General features: G+C 34.5%; 1 protein-coding gene across 2 annotated transcripts in view; it reads left to right on the top strand.

Moving 5' to 3' along the window:
• Nucleotides 1-441: 441 nt before the first annotated feature.
• EPHA6 (EPH receptor A6) overlaps nucleotides 442-13,110 on the top strand; it is a 932,172-nt gene continuing 919,503 nt past the window's right edge. For both annotated transcript variants that reach the window (XM_050778969.1, XM_050778968.1), the window contains exon 1: nucleotides 442-1,144. In XM_050778969.1, the coding sequence (XP_050634926.1) occupies nucleotides 757-1,144 (388 nt within the window). In that variant the 5' untranslated portion in view covers nucleotides 442-756. The remainder of the gene's footprint in view (nucleotides 1,145-13,110) is intronic.

Raw genomic sequence — 13,110 nt, 5'->3', positions numbered from 1 at the left:
TGCTTCCTCCCAGCGTTTTGCTTTTCTAGAACTGGAAGCCTCGGATGCGGCTACTGCCCTGAGGCGCTCGCTCTGGTGGTCAAGTTTGGGCGACCCGCGCGGAGGAGGGTCGGGCTGACCGCCGCCGGCGAGCTCTCCCCGGACGGGAGCGCCTGTCCGCGGCACTCATCCCCTCCAGCGGTGGAAATGGGGAGAAGTAAGTGGGAGGCGGTGTCTGGAGCTGACTCCTCTTAAAACGGTCGGCGCCGCTGCTATGAAATGGGCGGCTAAGTGCTTGTGGGACTAAGGGCGGCCTCGGAGATGCCCGGCAAGCGGCTGCCACGGCCAGAGCGCGGCGCAGACGCGGCCGAGTCGGAGGTGTGCGCGGCACGAGCCGCTGCCCACGCCGCTCAGGCCAGGGGCTGAGGGCTCAGTCCGCACCTTGCTCCAACCACTCGCAGCTCCGTTAAGCCGCCGCGTCCGCCTGGCTCTCCTCGCACTGGCCAGAGGAAAGTTCCCGCGACCCCCACGCCTCTTCACAGCTGCTGCGCCTCCCCTGCTTTTGGCTCCGCAAGTGCTCACTTGAGTCGGGAGAGGTCCTCGGGCCGCCCCAACTGCCCGCCCCACCTGGCAGTCCCTCCCCGCCCCCGTCCTCGCGGTGAGGCGCTCCCCGCCCCCTCACTCCCCTCCCCCAAACCACAGCCCGAGCTCGCTCCTGCGCGCGCGCTCTCTCGGGCCCAAGTGAATAGTCCTCGCGCGAGCGGGACACTGTGGTGGATGCAATTCCCCTCGCCTCCAGCCGCGAGGAGCTCCCCGGCGCCTCAGGCAGCGTCTTCCTCCGAAGCAGCTGCACCTGCACCTGGGCAGCCTGGACCCTCGTGCCTTGTCCCCGGGACCTCGCGCGGGGGGCGCCCCGGGACACCCCCTGCGGGCCGGGTGGAGGAGGAAGAGGAGGAGGAGGAGGAAGAAGACGTGGACAAGGACCCCCATCCTACCCAGAACACCTGCCTGCGCTGCCGCCACTTCTCTTTAAGGGAGAGGAGAAGAGAGCCGAGGAGAACCATGGGGGGCTGCGAAGTCCGGGAATTTCTTTTGCAATTTGGTTTCTTCTTGCCTCTGCTGACAGCATGGCCAGGCGACTGCAGTCACGTCTCCAACAACCAAGGTAAGGGACGGGGCGGAGGAGCGGGAGTGGGTGGGAGGAGGAGGGTGTTTGAAGAACCAGGGCACTGGTTGCCTCCGGCAGGTAACTTTGTCCAGGGGTCAGCGTCTCCTGGCTCGCCACACGAGGGGGCTGAGGATGTCCCCTTACCATAGCGCCCTGTCTACACCGCCCGGGACGGTGACCCCACGGGCCAGGATACCTTGTGCTTCTAAATGTCTTTAAATGGTAGCGTGAGCATATCAGCTGCATTTGCGTCCCACCGCTGTCGCCCGTGGGACCGCTCCCCGCTGCTCTGTCTCCACCGGAGGTCAGGCTCCGTGGCACAGACTTAATAGAGACTTCTGGCTCTTGGTGGTCGCTCATCTCAGGGGAACGTTCTCCCACATGCCTTCTTGAAAGGCAGGGTGCTCCCGCTGTGCCCCGTGACCAGTTATCAGCCCTTCCCCTCCCCTCCGGTGAGTCTGCCGCCCTCGCCCAGCCTCAGTCCCCAGGCTTCATCTACCATCCGGGCCACCGAAGTAGACTTATTCGAAATTCTTCCTAGACCAGATGCCCCAGATCTGTGTTGGGGTTTCATATTCTTGCAGGCGGGGAGTAGAAAAGCATTTAGGGTGAATTTCCAAGTTGTGAATATCCTATTCATGAAGTCAAGTCACTGACAGATTTCTTGGAGGACTTTGTTTCGGTGGGTAAAGTGGTAAAGTGGAGGTGAACAATGTGTAAAAAGTGATGGAAAACCCTTAGAATATTTGAGCATTTTCCGTTTTTCTATTCATACAGCCTTCATGAAATATATATCTCATTGTATTTTTGCTGTGAATAAAGATCTATAAGAATTACCACCTGCATATTCTAAGTCCTTTCAGACTAAGCATGAAACAACCATAAAAGTTTTCCAGCGTGTACCTGGCTAGATGTTCTCTCATTCGTGCTCTAATGACCAACCGATGTGTCCCTTCAAGTATTGTGTGTGGTGGTCAGTTACAGTTATCATTTAACGTATAAGGCATATGTTTCAGAGTCTCGAAGTAATTTGCAGGTATGAAAATGGAGGTCAGATGGCTTGAAAGTGTTCACTTTTTGTGTGACAAGGAAAAGGTTAAGGGAGAAAACAACACAGCATTCTTTTTTGTCATCAACATATATGGCCATTTATTATTCAGAATCAGAATAAAATATAATTATTAAGTTCTCATTTATACAGTGATACTTTGGCATATTTTCCTAATTATTACAGTTATTTTAAACTGACAGAATGCAATCACAAATGTGTAAGTGAATTTGGAAACCATACATAACCCTCATGACTTTGAAGATAGATCACATAATAGATACCAGTTACAGTGTCGTGTTTTGCTGTGGTGGTATATACCATCACACTACATCCTCATTTGTTTTCGAAGACTATTGGTATAAAATATTGAATAGATAGTTACTTCATTTCTGTGAAGATAGAAGATTGTTAAAAAAAAAAGTGTAACGATTACCCTTTTTTGTTATAAGGAGAGAAAACAATTTTTAATAATTGGAAAGTCAGACATTGATATTGTACTTTATAATAGTAAATAGGGATACTAGAGATGAATACTTTGAGAGTCGAGTGTACTAGAAGTTTATAACAGTTGTTCGCATGCAATAATTTCCCCAAACAACGTTTATTTATTTAAATACCTGTGATACATCAGTAACTACCGTAGGCCCCGGGGATACTAACATAAATAAAACAGGTATCTGCATCTACAAATGACCCTAAAGTGCCATTCTGCTAAAATGTGTCCTGTTAAAGCATGAACTTTCAGACATTCATAGTAAATTTAAAAGCATTGAGGTGTTATTTATTAACCTCTTCTAGTAATTTGTATTTGCATATCCATTTTAATGACTTTCTCATAGTATTTACAGAAGTTTGACCTAGAATATATGCCAAACATATGTAATTTATTTATTTTTATTAATTAGCTAAACTTAGTGAATGAGTATTATCCAATTTTCCCATCAGTTAAATAGAAGCATTAAAGATTGTCTACTTAAACTCTTAATTTGAATTTGTGTTGATACACTGATAGCACAGGTTGTGCATAAGAGTACAGTGGGCAAAATAGTACCTGAAGGTTAAATTGGATAAAATTTAGGTGACTTCTTCAAAAGAACATTATAAAGTATAGTCAGAATTTTTATCAGACAAAAATGATTATTTATAAAGTGATGCTTTTACAGTCTAAAGTCATAGTGAATAGAAATTTTTCCTGATGAGATAACTTTCAAATATTGAAATCATCACACTAATGGTTAATAAAATGCTATGTTTCTAAATGTTATTCTTAAAAGCGTTTTAGGGATATTTTCCTTATTTATAGTTTCATAATAGGTACAATAAATCAAAGCATGTTTTTAAACCTGGAAAACATGAGACATTATAGAATTATATGTACTCAACTTGGAAAGATTAATGTTAAATATAAATTTGATTTATTATACACATAAAAATAAACAGTAATATAATTCATATTTAGTTTTGAGAAGATAGTTTTAATTGTCCAATAATTTTCACTTTAAAGGCTAATGGAATGTTTTAATTTTGAAATTTGTTATTTTATAGAGGATAAAGTTACATTTATGTGTAACTTCTTCCTGATTAAAGATATTCACAAAGTAAAATTTTAATGTTATATATCTGTTTTACCAAATTATATGACATCTTTCATGGCTGAAAAGAATGGATTCACCTTTCCCACAACCCCCACCCCATCCCCATTTTTCCGTTATAAGCAAGGTAAAATGATGATGATAATGACAAAAAAGTAAACTATCTCATTCTTTTAACATGGTGCTGACAGTAACTTGACTGTAGAAAGGATCTCTTCTCTTGTCTTTTAACTGTGTGAAGCTGACTGTAAAGATGAAATAAATCAATTTGACTCTCTCTTCCTATTAACCAAACCTCCTTGAATCGATCAGAAAGTCCAGGTGCTTCCTAGATCACTTCATCTGATTGAATAAGTGGAAACATAAATTGTGTTTAAATCTCTCTCATAGTCCATTAATTTTCCCTGTATTTAAAACCACAGTATTAATTAAGTGTTGGTAATTTTTATTTTAAAAAGATTTTATCTTTTCAAGGAATATAGCCTCTCATTTCTGTACTAGACACTTACATGAATATAAAACACAGTCTTGCTTCATGTATAAGCTCACCATTTATCGTATATCACAGTGGCCAGTAGACACCAGGGATCCATTTTTTCCAAGATTATTCTGCAGCAAATACAACTTTATAGCCTAAATGAGTTGATTCATATCTAAGGGTGTGGCCCATGCTTTTAAAAAATAATCAATTGCATACTCAAATAATTCAATTAAGTCAAAATATGGTTTGGGTAAATGAGTCTAGTGAACTTATTTTATTACCAATACTTTGTGAGTCGATTTTCCCCCCAGGCAATTCAATGACAAACAAAATAAACAAGCAAAACAATAGTGTGGTTGATTTCATTAAATTTATTAATTTGAGTGAATCAACTGCATAATCCACTGAGTTGTATATAAATACAAGTAAATATAAGCAGAAAAACATCTGTTTAACAAAATTCATGGCCTAAAATTAGTTTTATCCATAAGTTTTATTCACAAACTCTGAATATTGTTCTTACATTTATAGAAATGGAGACATTGAGGAAGTTTTTAAAGAATGTTCAAAAATGAACATTAAAATAATGAAAATATTAACAATTTTGTTAAATTAGGAACACTGGATTACTTAGAAAGAATGTTTCTGAAAGACCATTTAGAAGAAATTAGTTTTTGAGGATAAACTATGTATAGATGTAGGGGTTCCAGAAATTGTTATCAGATCACTTCTTGTTAGTCATAAGTATAAATACAACTTAGAATATAATTTTACTATACATTTACAATATAAAATAAGTAATTGTATAATTAATCATTATTGATTAGCATCCACAGTACAGAGATAAAATGTCTTCATGCAGCTCCAGCAGTGATCATCTAAGTGTTGTTTGTTCTGGTCCTGGGATAATACTATATCTAGAAAAAATTTTCTTGCACAGAAATTATACATAATCCTTAAGGAACTCTTCTTCAAACAAAAAATGACATAGATGAATATAGTTAAAGTTAATATAATATTCTTGAGTATAGCACTTCTATATGAATTTCCTAAGGGAAATGTATATATCTTTTGGTACAGGGTAAATTAATGATTAAATTACATCCTTTTACTTCTTTGTTACTTTTACATCACAAAATAAGTGTTAAAAAATATTAGAGTAGAAAGCCTTATGTTTGTTTCTTCACTAATCATTGCTACTATAAACGACTAGTATAAGTGACTTAAGTACAAAAGATAGAAATTTCCCTCTACCAACCCTCTTTCCCTATCACCATTTCAGTAACTCTCTCTCTCTCTTTTCCTCTCCTACCTCTCACACACAACTGCTTCTGACTACATGCTTCATTTGTTCTAAATGGTGAAAGAATAGATCCCACTTCACGCTGTTCATCAACCAGGGCCCAACAGGAATAGAAATTTTTTCATTGTACCCTTGACTCACCATCTTGGGATTACAAACATGCTGGAAATCAATATATGTAGTTAAGTGATCAAAATAGGTTGACTTTGTCTAACATACATTGTCAATCATGTAACCAAACTAAATTAATACAGGATCAAATTGCATACCTCTACAGAGTTCTATTCAACTTGTAATTTAATCAGACTGACATTTAAACAAACTGAAGATATATTCTGTTCTTGCATTATTTTATTGAGTATTGTTTTCTGTAATCTAAAATTTAGATTATGGATTTAAAAGAAAAGAAAAATAAGGCACGTGCTCTCATGGAATTTGGGTAAATAAAACAGTAAAGGTTGTAAGAATTATGTATGGATGAAGCAACAAAGGCATTAAGAAATAACAAGGGAGATGTGCTATTTGAAATGGGACAGTTGGAAAGACTTTGAAGGTGACATTGAAACCTCATTCTCAGGAAAGAGAAGTCATTCTGCAGAGTGGGAAGAAGTGCATAACACGTAGTGGAAACTGCCTGAGCAAGGGTCTTGAAGAGAAATGAGCTTGACACACTTGAAAAACTGAGTCCAGGGTGACTGAAACTTACTTTGCAAGGAAGAGAGTTGCAGAAAGTGAGGTCTGAAAGATAGTCAGGAACCAGAGTCCTCAGAGTAGAATAAGATCCATGTTAAGAAGCTGAGTTTTTATATTATCCCAGGTAAAACATGAATCTATAGGGAGGTTTTGACCAACTGAGTAAAATGAACTAATTTACCTTTTAATAGCACCATGACTAGTGAACGAAAGCTTAATTGGGAGATGACAAGAGTAGAATTGGGAGTCAGTTGCAGTTTTCCGGACGAGGTGTATGGTGGCCTGGCCTAGAGTGGTGGCAGTGGAGACGGAGAGAAGAAGATGGGTTTGAAATATGTTTTGTAAATAGAATTCATGGGAACATCTTGTCTTTATAGAGAAATACACGCAAGAAGCCCAGATAAATTTTTCATTGTTCCCCATTAAAATTACCTTACTAAACATTGATAATTGTCAAGGGATAGGGAGGATGAAGTAGAACAAAACCATGTAGCAAGGCTGAGATGTGTATTTTCCACTTTATTCAGTTCAAACAATAATTTAAAACATAATTTTAATAGGGCAGTTTTGTTATTTCAAACCATTGTACATAAGGTAAACTCATTTGGATCAACAAATGCAATTTGATTCATTTCTGACATGGTAACTTTTTATATGTAGTTATTTTTTGTCAGTGGATGACTGCATAAGTATGTAGGCACATCTTCATTAGGCAATATAGTAAGCCAACAGAGTCTAGGTTTTGGCTAATAAAGAGCAATATTTGAGGATTTGACATATGTACCAGTTTTATTCATCTCTGTTATGATCAAATTACTGTTATTGAAAACACAAATTCTAAGTGATCCTGGATATAGAATGATGTGTTTTCAGATCCTTTCAATTATACTTATCTATTTTGTTTAAATGAAGGAGTGTTCAGCAAGACCTAGGAAATGAGATTTCAGGGTATGTGATATTTTTGGGGATGGAGTGAGGGAAGAAACTGTTATACTTTTAAGTAAACAGTAGTAAATTTTATGCAATTAAAAATTTTATCTGAGCAATTTATTATTTTGAGTTACCTTTTAATACTACTACATGAAAATAGTTATTAAATATAGAGAACATAAAAATTCTTAACACTGTTATACACTATTTTTTAGAAAATTCATATTCTGGAGATACTTCATTTAAATGTTTCTGAATGTATTTAAATATATATCCAAATGCAATAAATCTTACATTTTACTTTAGTGCTTTAAAATGTTCTAGAAAATACTATTCTTATAGTTATTTCCTTTAAATAAACTGTATAACTTCTTATAGGCTATACAGTTTCAGTTTTCAACTATAAATTCTCTAAAACAAAATGATTAATTATTTAAGCAGATATTTATTGCCTGCTATATGGCTAGGCAGTGTATTTGCCATACATAAAGGTTCAAAGAGAACTTTTTTTCGCAGAATATATGATCCAGTAAAGAGTTTACAGTCTGTTTCCAGATCTGATAGGAAGAATTTCTGTTTCCTCAAAATCAAATTCAATGAAGTATAAAAGTTTTAAAAACATATTTGTTATATGACAGTATTTACCAATTAGCCCAAATAATAAAGATTTATATACCGTTTATTTAAAAATATCTATTATTTTATTACATTTTATTTTAAAGTTAAGATAATAAGTCACTCAGCAACCATGGATTTAATACCAGGCGTTATGCTAAGTATTGAGGTTACACAAAGATTATCCTCACATTCTGTGGTCTTGAATCTCAGTTAGCATACTGGCATTTTATATTTTGAGTGATCGATATTTATTTTTCAATTACTTGATGGTTTCTATAAGATGAAGAATTTTGTAGTAAATGATGTCGCATGGGAGAAAGGGAAGAGAGTAAAGAATTACTGTGTACCGTTTGTGTTTTATTTGTAAATTGCTTCACAAGACTCTTCTGAAGTTAGTTGTATGATTTGACAGATATTCTACTTAATTACATAAAAATGTATAAATATGCATTTTTACAAACATGTTCATATGTACAAAAGATAAATATTTCACACATTTAATGACTTACCATGGACTGATGTGTGAGTTGAGCTTTTGTTCAAAATATGTTAGACTGGCATTTTTTATATATTTTGGTGTGCTTGTTTTTCGTGGGTTAGTTACTAAAAAGTGTAATTCATGTTGAAGATGCTAAGTTTCCTATTTCAAATAGTAGCAATTGTATGTTTTAACTGAGCTTTGTGAGAATTGGGATGAAAGTGTGTATTTTCACTCCAGGTCCTGAAAAATATATTGAGCTAGTTTCCCAGGATTCTGAGTCCTCCAGCTTTTGGCCTATTTGGTGACCTGTGCTTGATAGGTGTAATGGACAACTCATTGTGCTTCCTACTATTTCACTTTGTAACTTCAAGTGTAAAAGGCACACTTTTTGATCAGAGGAAATATGAAACAACATTGCCTTAGAAAATGGATATTAAGGAGATAGAAGTATTTAGTCTATTATTTTACTCTTGTGATGTTAGATATCTTTTAGATATCTGGATAAAAAGTAAGATACTTTTATATATAATTTAAAAGTATATTTTAAATAATTTTTATGTAATTTATTATGTTAATTCATTAATCACAGTAAATTATATGTTCTCTCAGGTGACTGTACTATCATATGATACTTGTATTTTGAGCTACACGAGTGTTGCAAAGAGAAGCACATTCTTCGTACGTAGAGTATAACATCTAGAAATAGTAAAAGCACTTACTTTTAATATTTACAAAGATCCATAACTTTTTAAAAGTATAGAAACTTGCCTACTTGTGGTAATTATATTTAGATACATTAAAGCAAGTTAATAAAGATAAATGTTGTGTACTAGGAAATAAAAAAGTTGCATTAATATATATTCTAAGTAAAAATTATCTAAGAATAATTGATGTGATTGACCCCGAATTTGAGTGGAATTAGTCTTGGTAGCACCCTAATTTTTATTGTTAAAGAGAGACATATTGTTCCATATGTTTCTATAAAATGACACTAATATTGCAAAACATAATTGAAATTAAATGAGTAAATAGAGAATTTAAGTATGTAGAGGCCAATAAATCAGTTATTCTGAGAACTGATATCTCATACAACTAAAATTGATTTTTAAATACAATGCATAAGGTAAGTGGCTATAAACGTACCAACGATTAAAGAAAAAGAGAGTGAGGAGAAAAGCTGATTCGTGGCTCTGTTGTTTAATGATACTATTCATTAAGGATTCTCTCTGGCTGTATATATTGAACCATACTCTGGCCTAGGTCCCTTGATATTATTCTAATATCAATTCATTGATGACAAACAATTTTAGCCAAAACTTTTTTTAATATTAAAAATCTCTTCTTTCTCTTGAGTTAAAATGTACTTAAATAATATTTATCTCGTGAAGGCAAGTGAAAATAATTAGTAGTTGCCATGAAGTGTGATAAGAAATAGTCGAGCATCAGATTCCATTGTACAAAGTCGTAAAAGAATTTTATCAACTTTTAAAATAAAATGAAATCTATGTATTGGTCCACTTGTTAGCAATCAGCATAATGCCTCATGAAAAAATAAAGTCTGGAATATCTTGAAAAATTGTAGAATACTAGAACATTTAATGAGAGAAGTTCATTGTCACCTAGGCTATTTTATATGTTAAATTTAATGACGGAACAATCAGACATCTTCATTTTTTTCTGAAAAAGAAACAGAACAACTTTGGAAGTATATACTGTTGGTGTAGCACATTTCTTTACATGGTTAGAAAAGAGGTAGAAATTAGCATGCTCCAATTTTATTGTTATTTTTACGATGCCATAGTAGAGCAAAAAGGTACTTATAGTATGATAACTTATTGTCTTATTGTGCTATGGTATAATAACTTCATTTTATAGGTTAGAAAAAAATGTAGTTCACCTAGGTTATTAAAATAACAGCTTGCTAGTTTGTTTAATAAAAATTACACATGTAAGAACCTTTATAATATTCACTACTTTACGACCAGCAATCTATTTATTTTGTTTATTTTCTTAGATTTTTCAAGAACCCTATTAACCAGAAATGTGGAATTAAATGTAGTAATTTATTTTAATGTTAGTAATCTAAAGTTTTAATAGGTTTATTAAAGCTAAATGGTATATATATATTTTAAATGCTACTAAGCCTTAAAATCAGATAAAATTTTAAACATATTTCTGTTTTAAATTTCTCAAATACTTCTTCATTGCAATATATCAGTAGTTATCTTTGGGTTTTTAAAATTTATTTATTTTAGTTTTTTTTCCTTTTATATAAATATTTAGGTTCTTAATCTCATAGGTTTTATATATAATATACTTTTTTTAGAATTCTCAAACTAGTTCGACAATAAGCAAATATTCATTCAATTTTTAAATGAAATATTTTGACACCTGTTATGTTTGATGTGTTGAGAAACAGGAGACACAAAGGCGGACCACTGCCCCAACTTGTGAGAGCTTACAGTTTAGCTAATGAGGTCAGTAAATATTTAAACAATTTTTAAATATCAAAGTTAACATGTATTCAGCTGTACAGTTGGTGAATTACCATCTACAAACTATTGTTTAGAGAAATGAAAAGTACTGTTCTCAAGGATCTAGGAACTAATATACAGAGACGTTGAGAGTAAATATTCATTCAGTATATTGGTCATGACCATATGTTAGCCATGATTTGTGTGACTCCTTAAAATGAAATAAGATCTGCCAGCTCCCTCGCCCCTGCCCTCCCACAGAGGACAGTGTGATAAAATTGAAGAGGTATAGCCGAAATTAAAATACAATATAAGATGGATAAAATGAAGAGAAATGATATAAACTTTACATACAAATAAGCTTGAGAACTTGAGAAGCTTGAGTTACACATGGGAAATGAAAATGAATCTCACATTTATCAGGATTTATCATCATGAATATATGAAAATAATTAGAGAATTAAGATGAATGACTCCTCCAGAGACCTCCATTTTTAAGTAACTGAATTAGTTTTTATGCGTTTAAAGATTAAAACTTCTGCATTTAAGGATAAAATATTAATATCCAAGTGAATGTTTTAGATTGAGCATAGAACTTTTAAGTAAGTGATGTGACTTGGCTTTTTTTAATAAAAGCTTTATCTTACTCTTTAAAAATGTTTTATTTAGTGATGAGAGCTTTCTTTAAAATATAACACAAAATCTAAATTTTACTAGATTCTGTATGCCTTTGTTTATTGATTATTTTACCTTTAGATGAACATAAAATTGACAATACATGTATGGTTATGATATATCCAATTTAGAATATTTCTTCAAATACCTGTAGTTACTTGTCATCCCCTATCATGTTAAATGTTTTTATTGTAATTCTCTCTTTCCTAACTGTATTAAATATTTGTTTTTAGCAGTATTGCAGAACTTTGGAATTGCTTGTATTCTTTAATATTTATCTTTAGAAATTAGGTAAATTGCTGTTTGGTAGGGCCTGTATTTTTGTATTTGAGAAGCACATAGAATTAGAAATTGCTGCCAGAACTTGGTGTTTCTAAACAGAGAAAAATCAATAGCAGATTACCCATGATTAGCTGTTGACATTTAGATTTGTACTTTTAGAATGTCAAAAAGCAGTGAAAACTATCAATCTAGTTTCTGTATTATAATTATACTCCTATTTTTAAATTAAACATTTTATGACCCTTCTTCCCATATATGTGATATAGCCTTTTGGAAATAATTATAATAATTAAATATGTTGATAAAAATGATGACCTTTAATAATTATTTAAAAAATTAGAGGTCTACTGATAATGCTAGTAGATTATTCCTCATTTTGAATACATCTAGGTTTTTTGGTTATAATTACAGCACTCTAGTGCAGGCATCATTTTTAAATTATGAAAATAAGTATTTTTATAAGGTTAGAGTAACATATTTCTCCTATAATCTTTATACAGTATCTAGCATGTGGTTATTTATTGCTGTCATAAAAGTTATTTTAATTCTGTGCCAGATTATATATCATAAGTCTTTGATGTGTTTTCTCTGATAGTAGATTATTTACTTAGGCTGTCAGAATCCGACTTATAACCAGACTTTACTGAATCGAACGTATTTCCAAAGTCTTCATACCTTAATTCTAAAATATTTTAGATAGACCGTAATACACACATAAGACACTTGTGATATAGATCCCATTTTTTCAAATGCATCTCTAGTTGGGTTGGAAATTCCACTCTAGATGTGGCACTGGAATATAAGAGACTTAAATGGTACCTGTAAAAAAAAAAAACCACCAGTTTCATTTTTAGTATTTTAGTCAATGATCCATTTACTCTCCAAGTCCAAGATTATCCTGTTCAGTGCAGTTGCTTTCAACTTCTGGTTTAAAATATGAACTTGCTCTATTCCAATGCAAAGATAGAGAATATTTTATGTGCATTGGCTATTTTCCGTGTCTTTCCATTAGCTGTTCTTAAATTGGAATGATTATAGTTTATGCTTTTATGTCTTAAGTTCTTTATATAGTCCTTATATATCTCATGTTATTTCCAAATATTTTTCCCAAGCTGTCTTTTAATTATGTTTATTACAGTTTCAAAAACAAAATGGGCTTCAGCCCTCAAGTTTTTTCACTTTTCCTTCTGAGATTTGCTTCTGAAGACTCATGCACACATTGGTCAGTAGGCGATTGTGAAATAAAATATCCATTTACCAATCACTGAATAAGTACTTCATATACTAGTGATAAGCTCCCTGACAAGAGGTTAGTTGTACAATTACAACTAATGTAACTTATTCCTAAATGGGGTTCCTTATCTTCCAATTTTAATCAGCCTA

Source organism: Macaca thibetana, chromosome 2, assembly GCF_024542745.1.
Source record: "Macaca thibetana thibetana isolate TM-01 chromosome 2, ASM2454274v1, whole genome shotgun sequence".
In the NCBI taxonomy this organism is placed as follows: Eukaryota; Metazoa; Chordata; class Mammalia; order Primates; family Cercopithecidae; genus Macaca; species Macaca thibetana.
Note: the sequence above shows the minus strand (reverse complement) of the source record. Positions and strands in the feature narration are given on the sequence as shown.